A 16,649-nucleotide genomic window follows, 5' to 3' on the forward strand; every position below is an offset into this window, starting at 1 on the left:
TCTGCTTAGGTCATGGTCTTGGGGTCATGAGATTGAGCCCTGGGTCAGGTTCCTTTTTTTTTTTTTTTTTTTTTTTAATTTATTTATTCATAGACTCAGAGAGAGAGGGGCAGAGACACAGGCAGAGGGAGAGGGAGAAGCAGGCTCCATGCAGGGAGCCTGATGCAGGACTCGATCCCGGGTCTCCAGGATCACACCCCAGGCTACAGGTGGCACCAAACCGCTGCGCCACCAGGGCTGCTCTGTGTCAGGCTCTATACTGAGTGTGGAGCATGCTTTGGATTTTCTCTGTGTCCCTCCCCCTGCTCTGCTCTTGCTCTCTCTCCCTTAAAAAAAAAAGAAGAAAAAGGAATATATGGTCAAATCACTGTGGTTTTTGTTTTTTTAAAGGTAGATTTATTTATTTATTTAGAAAGCATAAGGATGGGAAGAGGGAGGGGGAGAATCTCAAGCTGACTCCACGCTGAGGGTGCATCTCTACGAGGAGTTCCAATCCCAGGACCCTGAGACCATGACTTGAGTAGAAATCAAGAGTCGGACGCTAAACCGACTGAGCCACGTAGGTGTCCCAAAATCACTGTGTTTTGAAGTCACTTGAAATAGTTCTTTTCTGTATAATCATGATCAGTACACAGGTTCATTGTTTATTTTTAAGGATTACTTTACATTTTTTCATTTTAAATTATAAACAACTTTTGAGGCATAATTTACATACAAGGAAGTCTGCGTATTTGAAGTTTTAAAATTTGATGGATTTTGACATGTATACACCTGTGAAAACACCATGGAAGTCAAGATACAGAACGAATTACACCCAAAAATTAGCCTGTGCCTTTTGCAATCTATCCTGTTTCTGTATTCTAAGCAAACATTAATCTGCTTTCTGTCATTATGGATTATTTGCATTTTGTAGAGCTTTAGGTAAATAGGATTATACAGTATGTAGTTGTTTTGGTCTGGTTTCTTTCACTCAGTTTTGAGATTTGCTGTATCATTAGTTCATTTCTTTTTATTGCTGAGCAGTATTCTACTTAGAGCTGTTCCTCAATTTGTTTATTTCTTCATCTGTCAGTGGACATTTAGATTGATTGCAGCTTTTGATTAGATTAAAATTTTAGTCAGGGAACACCTGGGTGGCTCAGTGCTTGAGCATCTGCCTTCTGTTCTGCTCAGGTCATGGTCCCGGGGTCTTAGGATCAAGTCTCACATCAGGCTCCCACACAGAGCCTGCTTCTCCCTCCGCCTGTGTCTCTGCCTCTCTCTTTATGTGTCTCTCATGAATAAATAAATTAAATCTTAAATTTTTTTTTAATCAATTGAGCTGCTGTGACCATTTGTGTACAAACTTTTGTGAGGGCATAATGCTTTGATTTCTTTTGGGTAAATCCCTAGCTAGGAATGGAATACTTGGGTCATTTGAATAGTGTTTGTTTAACAGTTAAAGAAACTATTCTCTAATATGGTTGTACCATTTTACATTCTCAGGAATAGTATATGAGAGCTCCAGCTGTTCCATGTGCTTGCCAGTACTACATTATGCTGATAGTAGTGTGTTTCTAGAGTCAAATCTACAAAGTAAAGTAGTGCTATTATTGAAGTTGTAATTTGAATTTTCTGATGACTAATTATGTTAAATATCTTTTCATGTGCCTATTGGCCATTCGTATATCTTTGGTGAAGTGTCTATTCAAATCTTTGCCTTATTTATTTATTTTTGGAGGTTACTTATCTTCTTGGGCACTAAGAGGGGTGTGTGTGTAATAAAGTAGGGATATGAGTGTGTGAGAGAGAGATCCTTTGTCTCTTTGTCTGACATGTAATTTTTGAATGTTTCCGCCCAGTCTGTGGCTTGCCTTTTTCTTTTAATGATGTCTTCAAAGAGCAGATGTTTTTAATTTTTGTGAAGTCTTTTTTCTATTTTTTTTCTGTAATGGTATGTTCTTCCTATATTACGTTTAAGAATCCATTGCTTATCCCAAGATCACAAAGATTTTTTTTCCAAGATTTTCTTCTTGAAGTCTTAAGAGTTTTAGATTTTACATTTAATTATGACCCATTTTGAGTTAGTTTTTGTGTATGGTGTGAAAGAAGAGTCGATGTTCTTAAACCTTTTTGCCTTCTTTTCATTCTTTTTTTCCCTTTGTGTTCTTTTCATTTGTTTGTTTACTTCTTTCAGAGGTGGGGTGCAGGGAAAGAAGGAGAGTGTCTTAATCAGACTGCACAGAGCTGATACCAAGAGTTTGACATTCAACCAACTATGGCACCCAGGCACCCCTTCCTTTGCATTTTTAAACGCTTATGGAAAAAAACACATATGCCTGTAGCATTTGCATTACAAAAGCTGTTTCAAGGTAAACGGAAATGTACATATCTTGTTCCCCAGAAAGACTGACTTTATTAGTGCTACCAACACAGTGAGCAGGCTTTATTAACTTGGCCCATGAAGGAGAGTCAGATTTTGACAAAATCATTGGAAACTTGTTCATTAATTATGTTGCAAATTTAGGTCAAAATACCTTGAGGGGCGCCTGTGAGGCTCAGTGGGTTCAGTGTTAAGTAACTGCCTTCAGCTCAGGGTATGATCCCAGGGTCCTGGGATTGAGTCCCACCTTGGGCTCCCTGCTGGACAGAGAGTCTGCTTCTCCTCCCTCTGCCTGCCACTCCTCCTGCTTGTACTCTTGTGCGTGTTCTCTCTCTCTCTCTCTCTCTCTCTCTGTCAAATAAAGAAAATCTTTAAAATAGAGAGAGAGAGAGAGAATACCTTGAAAAAGTACATACTTTGTTTATAAAAATTTCCCTGAGATTTTTGTTTGGGAGAGTAGGGAAGGGTGGTGTATATATGTGCATATATACACTTGTGTCTATTTTATGCACGTTAGTGATTTTCTTTCAATTAACCACAAAAAAGAAAATGCAAACAACAAAGGATGTGCATGTCCATGCACAAGATGATTCCCTTCTGAGCTAATCAGAAGAGAGACAAAAAATGGTTGGGTGGCTACAAATTGGGACAATCTCTTTACCACATCACTTGCCTTGTAATTCTTCCTAAGTAATTAAGTTGAGTAAATATTTTTTTTTTACATACAATCTTTTTTTTTTTTTTAAGATTTTTTTTTTTTAATTTATTCATTCATGAGAGACAGAGAGAGGCAGAGACACAGGCAGAGGGAGAAGCAGGCTCCATGCAAGGATCCTGATGTGGGACTTGATCCCGGGTCTCCAGGATCACGCCCTGGGCCGAAGGCAGGCGCCAAACCGCTGAGCCACCCAGGGATCCCCAAGTTGAGTAAATTTTTATGTGTAACTGTTTCTTAGCTAAATGTTATTTGTGTACTTCCATTTAGCCTCCTTGGGGTTCAGTCTACATAGCTGTATACTGAGAGGACCAAACTTGATTGCTGTTTTTCAGACTTCTTTCATTCCTATGCTACCTTCATAACACTAGCCAAGCCCATGTAGTGTTCATAGTGTTGTTCACTGGAGAGGTTTCTTTACCCTGACTCCTTTTTTTACAGGGAAACTTTATGTCTCTACCATGAATGGAAAATGGTATCTGATAAAATGATTAATACATAGTAAATTATATCTGTTTGTGTATCACTTAAGATCATCTCATGTGCTATCAGTGGTAGGATGACCACACTGTGGGAATACAGCCTACTCATGGATCTCTGTGGTTCTTTTCTGGTTTTAACAATTTAGTTTATTATCTTTGATCATATAATTGAGATTTCTTGTTAGAATTTTCTCCCATGCTGGCCTCTACTAGAAAACAAAGGCAAATTTGATTTAATAGTCAAAGTTTGAATAGCTGGGTTTTGTGTGTGTGTGTTTTAAGATTTTATTTATTTGAGAGAGATTACACATGCAGGAGGAAGAGCAAAGGGAGAGAGAGACAAGCAGACTCTGTTGAGTGTGGAGACCTACTTGGGGCTCACTCACAATCCTGAGATCATGACCTGAGCTGAAACCCAAGGGTCAGATGCTTAAGTAACTAAGCCACCCAGATGCCCCTGAACAGCTGTTTTAATAGAAACTTGCAAAAAAAAAAAAAAAAAAATAGAAACTTGCCATCTTTTTTTTTTTTTTTTTTACGAGAGAGAGAGAGAGAGAATATAGAGGTGGGGGGGGGGCAAGAGGCAGAGGGAAAGGAAGAGAGAGAATCTTAATCTTAAGCAATGGAGGCCTGGGTGGATCTTATAACCCTGAGATCATGACCTGAGCTAAAATCAGGAGTCAGATGCTTAACTGACTAAGCCACCCAGGTGCCTCATAGAAATTTGCCATCTTGGGACGCCTGGGTGGCCCAGTGGTTGAGCATCTGCCTTTGGCTCAAAGGTGTGATCCTGGAGACCCCGGATCGAGCCCCACATCAGGCTCCCTGCATGTGGAGCCTGGTTCTTCTCCCTCTGCCTGTGTGTCTCTGCCTCTCTCTGTGTGTGTCTCATGAATAAATAAATAAAATCTTTTTTTTTTTAATTTGCCATCTTAACCTACCTGACTCATAGATAAAAATTTTATGCTTTGACTTATATTTTTTAAAAAGTTAATATAAATACAGTGTACTCCTATGCTAAGCATTGGCTTAGGGTGAGAACTTCAGAAGTCAAAAATTCCATGGTTCAACGAACTAACCAGTAAAGTCATGAGCTTAAATGGTAGAGGGATGGGACTGATATTCTTCAGGGATCAGTTTTTATGCCACCTTTTTATCTTCTTAGGTGAATATTGATACATTGTGGAGCATTTTACAGTGTGGCTTTCTGTAACTGGATTTACAAGCATGTTAAAGTTTTGTTGTTGTTGTTGTTTTAACACTCTTAAATTTGTTTTCAGATTTCTTCAGAGGCCCCACAGTATCAAATATCCGTCTGGCTGGTTTAGAGTATGTTCTGCACTTCACTGCACTGAATGGGAAAATTTACTTCCGAAGCTATAAGTAAGTCATTTCTTAGCATATTTTTGAATACAGGGTTAGTACTTTAGTGTGACTTTTGTAGAGCTTAAACTTAAAATTGGTGTTGGGTCAAAAGTTTGTTTGGAGAGCTTGCAAACTAGCAGTGGCACAGCAGATCTATGCTGATCCTCAAATCTGTCATTCCCCTGCCCACTTCTGCCTCTGAAACCCTGCTTTTCCAGGACCCCAGAGCATCTGATGCTACACTCCTCTGATCTTAGAACCTGATTTTCTTTGACCCTACTTCATGCAATATCTCCTTTTCTTTTCTTTCTTTCAATCTTTTATTTATTTGAGGGGGGGCTGAGGGGGAAGGGCAGAGGGAGGAGGAGAGAAAGTCCCAAGCACACACCCCATGGAGCCCAACACAAGGCTCGATCCCATGACCCATGAGATCATGACCTGAGCTGAAACCAGGAGTCGGATACTTAACCAATTGAGCCACCCAGATGCCCCTCCTTTACCTGACTGAATTTAGAGCACCTAGCCACAAGTCTTAGGCTAGCCAAAGCGAATTTCAAAACTCTGAACCTAAAAACTGGAATCTGAAAGGAATGAGAAGATTCAGTGGCTAGATTCATTTTACCCTCTTTCTCCAGCCTAGACCTAGCCATGCCTCTACCACAATATAAATATAAATCCTAACACTGATTTTATTTTCATTGAAAAGCTTAATGACATGCTACAATTGTGCCTTTTGAGGTAAGCATGGTGTGTGTGTGTGTGTGTGTGTGTGTGTATTTTTAATTTAAAATAAATTATTTTTAAATATTCACTGCTTATCAATAATTCCCATTTTTGTCTTAACTGTATTGAGTCAGAGATACTCTTTTCACCATGATTAGATTAGTATCATTTCTTTTTTTTCTATTTTGCTTTTGTTTAGATAAATAATAATAGTAGGCAAAATGCAATAAAATATCTACATGATTGCCATATGTAATTAGAGATTTTATAATCATTTTTATTTTTTTAAAGCAAGATAGATTTTGTAATCTTTTGAGCTTGTTGAGATTGAAAGCCTTAAGTCTGTTTAAGTTTCCAAAGTTAGCTTTGGTGCTATGAAGAATATATTATGTTATAAAGTTAGAGGATGGGACACCTGGGTGGCTCAGTGGTTGGGTGTCTGGCTTTGGCTCAGAGCATGATCCCAGATTCCCAGGATTGAGTCTCACGTCAGGCTCCCCACATGGAGCCTGCATCTCCTCCCTCTGCCTATGTCTCTGCCTCTCTTTCTGTGTCTCTCAAGAATAAATAGATAAAATCTTTAAAAAAAATAATAAAGTTAGATGACTCCAATTTATAGATTAAGAAAGATGAAAAATCAATAACATAAAATTTTTTTTGAAAACTTGTGTCAGGGGGAATCCTGGCTCAACGGTTTAGCGCCTGCCTTTGGCCCAGGGTGGGATCCTGGGATCGAGTCCCATGTCAGGCTTCCTGCATGGAACCTGCTTCTCCCTCTGCCTGTGTCTCTGCCTCTCTCTCTGTGTCTCTCATGAATAAATAAATAAAATCTTAAAAAAAAAAAAAAGTGTCAGCAGACCTTGGGGCTACAAAGGAGCTTAAAAATATAAAAATCAAAATCTTTGAGAATGAGAGATGAATTATTATTCATCAGTAATCTAAAACCCTTTCATTGTAAACAGTTTCAAAGAAGAGTATTCACTTGTATCAAAACTTCTATTTAGTGAGAAATATTAATTTGTGAAGAAAGAAATGCAGAGAAAATAAAACAAAATGGACAGAAAATTAGCAAATCAGACTTCAGAACATGGATAAATTAGCAGTGTAATTCCATATATCCACCCATCCACTTACTTTAAGAAGTATTGTTGGAATTGCCATTAGGTTAGCATAGCATGCCCCATAGTGAAAAAAATAAGTTTGAACTTTCAAGATGAGAGACCCTACTGTAAATTTAATCCCAGGTGTTTTATGTAGGCCCTGTAAACCTACTAGCTATTGATTTATAATAGAAAATGGACTGTGTGATTGAGAGCAAGCTGTTAGTAAGGGGGGAAAAATCATTCGATGCAGATTAGGTTAGTCTGCAGAGGCTGTGCCACCCTTGGGAGAGGAAGGAAGCAGTGGTCTGAGGAATGAGCATCACCTCTGAGCAGTGAGCTGGCTCTGGGCCAGGCTTAGCCACATTATCTAAGCAGGTCACTTCATAACCTAGGCCTCCATTTTTCTTTTGCAAAAGGTGGTGATACCATTTAGGTAATTCTGCAGTCCCTCTAAGATCAATAGTAATTCCTTTATAAAAGGGAGAGGGTTGCGGATAGAGGTGGGAGTATGCCAGAGAAGTGGTGTGACCTAGTGTGGCTCCTTAAGCACTCTTGCAGGGTATGCTTTCTTTGGTGTCCTGCCCTCTTTCTTTTACTTGGAATCAGCCCTTAAGTAATTAGTAAAAGGTAACAGTTAACATTGATACACATTATGAAGATTAATACGCTTAATCTTAGAAAATGGCTTTGAATTTTTTGGATGAAAAAGTATAAACATGAAATTATGTTCGTATAACCTTTGATCTGACCTTTTGGGAGGGAATGAATCATTGTACTGACCTCTTCCCATGTATCTATCATATGCTAATTAATTCTTCATTTGCAAGTGACCATTTATATTCCTTGGAGAATTTTATTCACTGTAAAGTCAAAGCCATGAATATAATACAGGAAATTTTTAGTAACTGCCACATTTGCCTTTACCATGGCATTCATTAGGTTCTGTGGGGAGAAACATGCAAAACAAGGAAGTATTAGCATACCTTAAAAAGCAAATAGCATCATAGGCAAGGAGTTTAAGTAATGAAAACATCAGCAGAAGAGAGAGTTATGGAAGGGAGAAAAATAGGGAAATTACAACTTGAACAAGATTGGTACTGGCAGTCTTTCTCAAGAAATAGGCAGATAATGTTTTAAAAGATACAGAAATTACCCATCAACATCTCTAATAGCCTGAGCCCATGTGAGAAGGAAGGAGTTGGGTTGTCTTTGTGTCCCTGCGTCTTGTACCATACAGTCTTGCAGAATTGAATGTCAGTTTTGATTTAGAGCTTATAGGGAGACCAAAGGAAATGAAGCTTAAGGTTAGGATCTGAGATGGAGAGTAATAGGCATTTGATGTAACAGTTTTGGGTGTAGGTATTTGGCTAGAGACATGATGGCCTGGAAATGAAATGTCTATCTTTAAAAATAAAGTGCAGTGTGTATGATGGGATGGAAGTGAAAGAAAGGGTTTTAATTTAGTTTTTTAATGAGTCAGTGTCAGTCTCTTCTTTTTGCTTAGAGGGATCACAAAAATCATTTGTAAGTCTCTATTAATACATTTGCTCTGGGGCTCCTGGGTGGCTCAGTCTGTTAAGTGTCTGCCTTCTGCTCAGGTCATGATCCCACAGTCCTGGGATCGAGCCCCATGTTGGGCTCCCTGCTTGGTGGGGAGTCTGCTTCTCCCTCTCCCTCTGCTGCTCCTCCTGCTTTGTTTGCTCTTTCTGTCAAATAAATAAAAACTTTTAAAAAATATTTTATTTATTTATTCATGAGAGACACACAAAGAAAGAGGCAGAGACACAGGCAGAGGGAGAAGCAGGCTCCATGCAGGGAGCCCGACGTGGGACTTGATCCCTGGACTCCAGGATCAGGCCCCGGGCTGAAGGTGGCACTAAACCGCTGAGCCAGCAGGGCTGCCCCTAAATAAAAACTCTAAAAAATACATTCCCTCTGAGAAGGAGTAAACAGATTGTTTTCTTAAAAGACTAATAATAATTTTGGATTCTAAAATAATAATTTTAGATTCTAGATTTCACTGTTAAAAGTTTAATAAAGAAGAAAAATTAAAAATTATAGGTCTATTACCAGAAACCTTACATAGAAAACTAGAAACTGAAGAAAGTTTTCTTGTAAATGTGCCCATTGAAGAAATTATTGGTAGGAGGATACTTGTATGGATAAAAGGTGCCTGGGTAATGTGAATCCATCAGACATGCATGCCATGGGTTGTTCTAGATCTACAACTTTTCCGTTTAGCTGAAAATTAGCATCTTAAGTGGTAGAAACATTTTTAGTTTGCCATTTTTATATATACAGTTTCCCTGATTTCTTAAGTCTACTGAACACAAGATGCTAATCAAGATACTAATCAAGATACTAATCTTGTTAGGAGTTCAGTTTTATAAATACCATTTATTTGGAGGTATTGAAAATGTGGATGCAGAAGTACATGAATTACAACAGAGTCAAAGGGTTACTGCCACCATATGCTTTGAATCAGCTTTTAGGAAAGATGCCCTGATATCACCAACTTGAGCTTCTAAAAATATTTTCCCCCACAGTGGCCCTGAGATAGGCAAATTCCCCCATTATGCAGAGTGGCCTAAGGGCTCTTGTTTTGGCCTTTTCCCCTCAAGTCCCATATGAATATTCATGTTATCTTTTACTGTTTGTTGTTAACACTTCTGCTTTTTATATATCCTAGGTTGATATTTGTTTTGTTTTTGCCTTGTTCGGTTTGGTATAACTAACTGTCTGATACGGCATATTTATCATTAAGACTTCTTAAAGCGAGTAGGTGCACCTCCCAATGGGTGGACTGTCTGCATGTCATGCTTTGGGGCCCAAAGGGCTGTTAATGAGCATCTGAACACTCACTTCTGCTTCCTGGAGTTTGTTGTTCCTTGGTATTTCTTACTGTGCTTTTACTCTCTCTCATGTCATTTGTTGCCTCTCTCACATTCCACCTTTAGTGTGAAAAGTTTGATCTTTTATAAGCATTGTTATTCATTAAATTCTTTTTTTTCCATCTTGAGATCTGGCCACTATAACAAATGGAGTCAGCTCAAATCTTCAGGTCTTTGAGCTGTTCTTGTGGTATCACTCACAAAAAGAATTTGTTAGTTTCCCCTCCTCCTGACTGTGTCCCTCATCTATTTCCACATTCAGAGCTATTTGGACGTATGGAATCTAGAAAGTTGTGGTTTTGTTATATTAAGATTTTAAAGTTCATTCCAATCTATAGAGATCAGTAGGTGTCTGTACTATGGACAAAAGTAGATTCTGAATGGGAGTCTTAGAGAAATGAGAATTTGTTAATTATGTAAATGTAATATTTCAAAGGCCCGGTTTGAAATTGTTTTTATAATTATGTAAATCTATAAATAAGATGAAGAAATCAAATCAAAGGATTCCATTTCTGGGGTGCCTGGTTGGCTCAGTTGATTAAGCATCTGCCTTTGGCTCAGGTCATGATCTACATCCAGGTCCTGGAATCAAGCCTTGTGTCCTCATCTTTGGGCTCCCTGCTGAGCAGGGAGCCTGCTTCTTCCTCACCCCCTATCATGCTCATCTCACTTTCTGTTTCTCAACAATATATATATATTTTGACCTTTTTTTTGTACTTCATACAGGTTGCTGCTGAAGAAATCCGGTTGTAGAACACCAAGGATTGAATTGGAAGAGATGGGGCCCTCGTTGGATCTGGTTCTGAGGAGGACACGTCTGGCTTCAGATGATCTTTATAAATTATCTATGAAAATGCCAAAAGCCCTCAAGGTTTATAACTTGCATATTGTTGCCATATTTATTTGTAAATTCCACTCTTCTTTCCAAAAAGGGTTTGCAGCATAGTACAGTAAAGGACAGACAGAAAGAGATCAATAATGGAGATAAAATTAGACTCTCAGAGCAAAGAAAAGGAGGAAGCAGCAAGTAAGCCAACCATAAAGGATAATAAGAGAGTTGTAGAAACCACGCGTTAGCTGTGGTTGAGAGCTTTCTGGTAGCAAGACTGTCAGTTTTCAGCAAGAAAGAGAATTGTTTGAGGCATTGTGGAGATTGGGAATTTAGAGCACAGGCTGTGTAAACCATACTGGGATAAAATGTATTTTGACTTCTGAATGGTTCTTAAAAACAAGTAGAAATGGCATCTCTGGAATGCCCGTAAAGATCGAAATGATAGTCACAATTCCTTAAGCTAAACACAGGAAATTCTCTCAGTGCATGACAATGGTTAACATAGTCTATAGTGTTGTTGTCCGAAGTGTGGTCTGACAGTTTACCTGAGAATTCTTAGAAATGCTGAATCTCAGGTCCTACTCTAGACTTGTTGAATTATAACATGCATTTTAACAAGATCCTCAAGTCATCTGTATGTATTTGAGAAGAAAGGTCTCTAGAATAGACTATATTCTTGAATAGGTGCTCACTAGTGGGAATTGCTAGTAACATAGTTGTACACTAGATTTTTACAAGGCTATGATAGTAGATACTATTATATATATTTATATACATCTATATATTCTTATTTCACAGCCAAAGAAGAAGAAAAATGTCTCCCATGATACTTTTGGTACAACTTATGGAAGGATTCATATGCAGAAGCAAGACCTAAGCAAACTACAAACCAGGAAAATGAAGGGGTTGAAGAAGCGACCTGCAGAAAGGATAACAGAAGACCAGGAGAAAAAATCAAAGAGAATTAAAAAAAATTGATAGAATTAGCCAATAATGTTAATTGTAGTCTGTTTTCTTTTTTTTTTTATTTTTTTTATTTTTTATTTTTTAATTTTTATTTATTTATGATAGTCACAGAGAGAGAGAGAGAGAGGCAGAGACATAGGCAGAGGGAGAAGCAGGCTCCATGCACCGGGAGCCCGACGTGGGATTCGATCCTGGGTCTCCAGGATCGCGCCCTGGGCCAAAGGCAGGCGCCAAACTGCTGCACCACCCAGGGATCCCTGTAGTCTGTTTTCTTAAGAGAGTTATTAATCATCGGTCATCTCTAAGTTTCTTACAAGATTTTATTGTATATTTTTATAACATGGTTATTTATCTCTACTATGTATTATATATATTGTGAACAGTGATATACTAGTATTAAGTTGAAGGTCAGCCTCTTACATGAGACATATCCTGGTGGGCCATTTTCTCTCTCTGTTGTGGTATTACCTCTGCGCACCCCCAACCCCCTGCAAAGTCTCATTGGGTTGGTAGGTGAGGAGGGATCTCTGGAACAACCATTGATATTTTATTTTATTTTTATTTATTTTTTTTTTTAAATACTCTTTTTTTTTAAATTTTTTTTTTTTTTAATTTTTATTTATTTATGATAGTCACAGAGAGAGAGAGAGAGAGGCAGAGACACAGGCAGAGGGAGAAGCAGGCTCCATGCACCGGGAGCCTGACGTGGGATTCGATCCCGGGTCTCCAGAATCGCGCCCTGGGCCAAAGGCAGGCGCTAAACCACTGCGCCACCCAGGGATCCCAACCATTGATATTTTAAAGAATTTCTGGGTTAACCTTTCTATAAAGGGAGGAAGCCGTGGAAAGTGGAAGTGGCCCAAAGGAACTGAATATGCACTTAATATGAGTTACCTGGAAAGGTAACCCCATCTTCCAGCACATACCTACAACCTGACTTTTGTGTTTTACTCTTCTGTTATTTTGCCAGTTTCTTTTGAGATTTTTAACTTTGTGTCTTGAAACATTTCTCGAGCATGTCCACTATGTGACCATTGACATTACCGTACTAAGGGGTATCTGAGGAGATACTGCCACTGAGCCCCATCTCCCCTTCTGGGAGAGCAAAGCCGTTTTGGTAGGGCTGGAAGTGAGAAAGGGGAGCCTGGGGAAGGTGTGAGACCGAGCACTTCAGGGTGCTGAGTAGCTCTAGGCAGCTAACGGTAGGGTCCGTGAGGGCCCTGGTGTTTGTATACCAAAGAGGAGTTAGCCAAAACCTAACGGCTGGTTGTGAGGTTTTCTTGAAGATGTGCCTTATGCCTCCGGAAATGGGAAGCAGCTTTCTACTGCCTTTTCCTCTTTGCGTATTTGTTTTCCCTCACTGTTCAAATTTATCTTCCTGGTAAAGAAGCTCCTTTATACAAATACAAACCAACCATGTGGCAAAAACACAAACCTACAGAAACTAATTTGTTATAGGAGGTAGAAATGCTTTCTGTTTTTTAAGACTTTATTTATTTTTTAAAGATGTTATTTATTCATAGAGAGAGGGAGGCAGAGACACAGACAGACGGAGAAGCAGGCTCCATGCAGGGAGCCCGATGCGGGACTGGATCCCGGGTCTCTAGGATCACACCCCAGGCTGCAGGCAGCGCCAAACCGCTGCGCTGCCGGGGCTGCCCAAGATTTTATTTATTTGAGACAGAGATAGCAAGAGTGCAAGTGGGGAGGAGAGAGAGAAACAGGATTCCCTCCTGAGCAGGGAGCCAGACTTCAGGGCTTGATCCCAGGTCCCGAAGACAGATGCTTGACCAACTTCGCCACCCAGGCGCCCCAATGCTTTGGTTTTCAATTCCATGTCAAGGAGTTCCTTCATGCCTGTGTGTGTGCACATTTACAAGAGTTTGCTGACATTCAGCAAAAGCTAGAGCCTCGATTTTCGTTATCTTTTCCCTTCTCTGATAAATCCATTCCTGATGCCCTACTTTGAGCTGACACTTAAGGAAACAGTGATTCAGCAAAGCAGTGGGTCTGGCTAGCCACCTACGTGAAGGACCCTGCCATCCCTTGACGTCTTTTAGGAACACTTCTCCCAGCAGTTCAGCTGGTAGAGATGGCCACATTTTTGGTATGTTGGACATTGAGTGTTTAATGTTTGTTTTTAGGTAATCTATACACCCAGTGTGGGGCTCAAACTCAGCCCCCAAGATCTAGAGTCACATGCTTAGCTGACTGAGGCAGCCAGGCACCACTGAGAGTGTTTGTTTCAATCGACCCTCTTTAAGATCTGGTCATGCAGCCTTTTGTTTCCTATGTAATTTTTATCTCAAGATGATAAAAGTAGTAAGTATTTGGATGCATCCAATTCAGTAAGAAAAGTATATAGTATTACTGAAATCTAGTTGGGAGACTTTTTTTCTTTGAAAAATTTTCGTCGTCGGGGGGACCGGGTGAAAAAAAAAATTTCGTTGGATTTGAGCCATCTGGAACCCCTGATCCACCATTTATTTTGCTGCTTCTAGGAAAAGTGCATTTTAATTTAATTTCCACTTGTCCTTGAACTTTAGGACACTACATACAGAAGTTGGAGAATATATATTCATTTCAGTAGAGGTGGTAAACTGCCTGTCTTGGTTTTTACTTAACTAAGTTATACTTAACCCTTTGGATTTTGGCAGGTTTTTTGGTTTTAAATACTAAATTTGTCTTTTTTTTTTTTTAGGATGTTAATACTGATACCAAGCTATATACAATTTAATGGAATTTGGTTCCTTTTTATGACCTAAATGCTATTTGTTTTCTTGGTATTGAACATAATCCAGAGTTGTTAGTACTTAGGAAAGGGGAAAGAAGATACTACCCAAGTCAGTTTTCAGCTATCTGATCATCTAGCTTCTGAGCTCTCCTTCCTTTTGTTTATATTTTTAGCCATTTCGTGCCCCCACACACACCCTTTCCCCCATGTGGGGCCAGGAAAGAGACTTTACAATGGAAGAAGTTAAAACCACTGCTAGCATTTGACCAACAAAGGAAAGCTTATTTTTTAATTTTAACTGCCTTTGTTAAAGTGAAGCCATTTGCACTTTTCCTTCTCAAAGCCCTTTGGGAAAAAGTTTTAAAATAAGGGAAATATATTTGAACTCTGTTCTTGTTCTGCTTCTTTTAAACAAGTTCCCCTCTTCCCTCTCCCAGCCCATTTCACCCCCACCTCCATCCTTCACTCTGAGCATCAGAAAATAGGTCCCAAACACAGGGAGAAAGGTCCAGCACTGCAGGGTCCTGCTGAGAAGGCAGATGATGGGGAGATGCAAACCTTCTGGCAGGTAGGGCTTTTACCAAGCACAGATCAAGGCACCTGAACTTTAAGTACTTTACTGGGTTTGGATTGATCAAACTCAAAATCAGGTTTCTGAGAGCTCAGCAAGAAGCAGGATGGCAGGGACGCCCCCCGGGGGGGCTCAGCGGTTGAGTGGCTGCCTTTGGCTCAGGGCATGACTCCAGGGTCCCGGGATCAAGTCCCACATCAGGCTCCCTGCATGGAGCCTGCTTCTCCCTCTGCCTGTGTCTCTGCCTCTCTGCCTCTCTCTCTGTGTCTCTCATGAATGAATAAATCTTTTAAAACGAACAATGGCAGATGTTGGCTCTGAGGGCTCATCCTCCCACTCCGCTGGAGCCCAAGGCTTCAGAGGCCACCTCTGGATGCCAGATAAGGGTAAGGGATTTGCAGCCAGAGTCGGGGCTGTATTCGGGTAACCCCTCTGCCCCTCTCAAAACACCGCAAGTGAGCTCACAGAGTTTCCAAAAACAAGCTATTTACTCGGTGCATTGGATATAGACTTGGAAGATTCACATCCGTCAACTTGAGAAGTTATTACCCCAATCCCTGCGCTCCAGAGTCAGCTGACCAAGGAGGTGGCAAGGTGACCCCACAGATGAGAGCCATCACTTTAGATGACAACCTGTCATCTGGTAGCTCTGGGGTTTGGGGCACTGAGGGAAAGCACGAGAATTCATTGCTGTCCCCGCTAGGCCCCATTTCTCTCCACTTGGCTCATCATTAAATCTCACCCAGGTCACAAACAGTTTGAGTTTTACCGCCCGCACGTTCCTCCATATAGGGGGGCCTTCAGGAAGGGTTAGATGGAATCTGGAAAAATCAAACGAAACTCAAATGGCCTGGGAGCTCCTCAAGAACAGAATCCTGGCTGTGGATAGGGGACGCCTGGGGGCTCCGTCGGTACAGTGTCTGTGTCTGCCTTCGGCTCAGGTCCTGGGATCGAGCCCCGGGTTGGGCTCCTGTTCAGCAAGGAACTCGCTTCTCCCTCTCCCTGTCTCCTCTCCCACTATCTCCCTGTCTCTCAAAGAAACAGATCTTAAAAAAGACTTCGGCTGCGGGATACGTGGGAAGGGTGGACAGCAGGCGGGGCCGTGTGGGCGGAGGGGCAGTGGCTGGGTTGCAAAGAAACTGGAGTCCTCTGCCCATGCTCCCCGAGAGCTCAGCTGAGATTTAAAAGGACAAGGATCCAGTTACAGACAACCACGCACCCTACCAAGGCGGTGGTGGTCTCTAAGTCGTGTTAGGGCGGTTGGGAAGCCCGTGTAGTGGCGGAGGCGGGGCAGAGTGTGACTTCCACCTAAGAAGGCAGGTGGCACAGTGCTAGGTGGCAGCTCTGGGCCATTTCCCTGCGGAGGCTATGAGGGGAAGAGAGCCATCGTGCTTGGCTCCAGAGGAGTCCTCCTGCTGTCCGGGGGGCTGACGTGACTCGGAGTCTCCATCCCAGAACTATTTGTATTTTTACTTTTTATTTTTTTTCCAAGATTGATTGATTTATTCATGATAGAGGGCGAGAGGGGCAGAGACGCAGGCTCCATGCCAGGAGTCCGACGCAGGACTCGATCCCGGGACTCCAGGATCGTGCCCTGGGCCAAAGGCAGGTGCTAAACCACTGCGCCACCCAGGGATCCCCATGTATTTTTACTTTTTAAAAATATTTGTTTATGAGACAGAGGCAGAGGGAGAGGAGGCTCCCTGCAGAGTGCCCGGTGCGGCACTCGATCCCAGGACCCTGGGGTCACAACTTGAGCCAAAGGCAGACGCCCAACCACTGAGCCCCCCAGGGGCCCCCAGAAGTATTTTCAGAAAGCATTTTCACATATTCATCTTATTTGCTGTTGAAAATCTCCCCTAAGACGGGTAGTGCAGTCAGTCTTACGTACGATTGCAGGCGAGG

The 16,649-nt window shown here is 41.0% G+C and overlaps 1 protein-coding gene across 3 annotated transcripts in view; it reads left to right on the top strand.

The window, feature by feature from the left end:
- Positions 1-11,467, top strand: part of RPF2 (ribosome production factor 2 homolog) — a 40,399-nt gene extending 28,932 nt beyond the window's left edge. For all 3 annotated transcript variants that reach the window (XM_035698161.2, XM_035698159.2, XM_035698160.2), the window contains exons 8-10: positions 4,840-4,942; positions 10,368-10,512; positions 11,272-11,467. In XM_035698161.2, coding sequence (XP_035554054.1) covers positions 4,840-4,942; positions 10,368-10,512; positions 11,272-11,451 — 428 coding nt within the window. In that variant the 3' untranslated portion in view covers positions 11,452-11,467. The remainder of the gene's footprint in view (positions 1-4,839; positions 4,943-10,367; positions 10,513-11,271) is intronic.
- The last annotated feature ends 5,182 nt before the right edge of the window (positions 11,468-16,649 follow it).

This window comes from Canis lupus, chromosome 12 (genome assembly GCF_003254725.2).
Source record: "Canis lupus dingo isolate Sandy chromosome 12, ASM325472v2, whole genome shotgun sequence".
Taxonomy (NCBI): domain Eukaryota; kingdom Metazoa; phylum Chordata; class Mammalia; order Carnivora; family Canidae; genus Canis; species Canis lupus.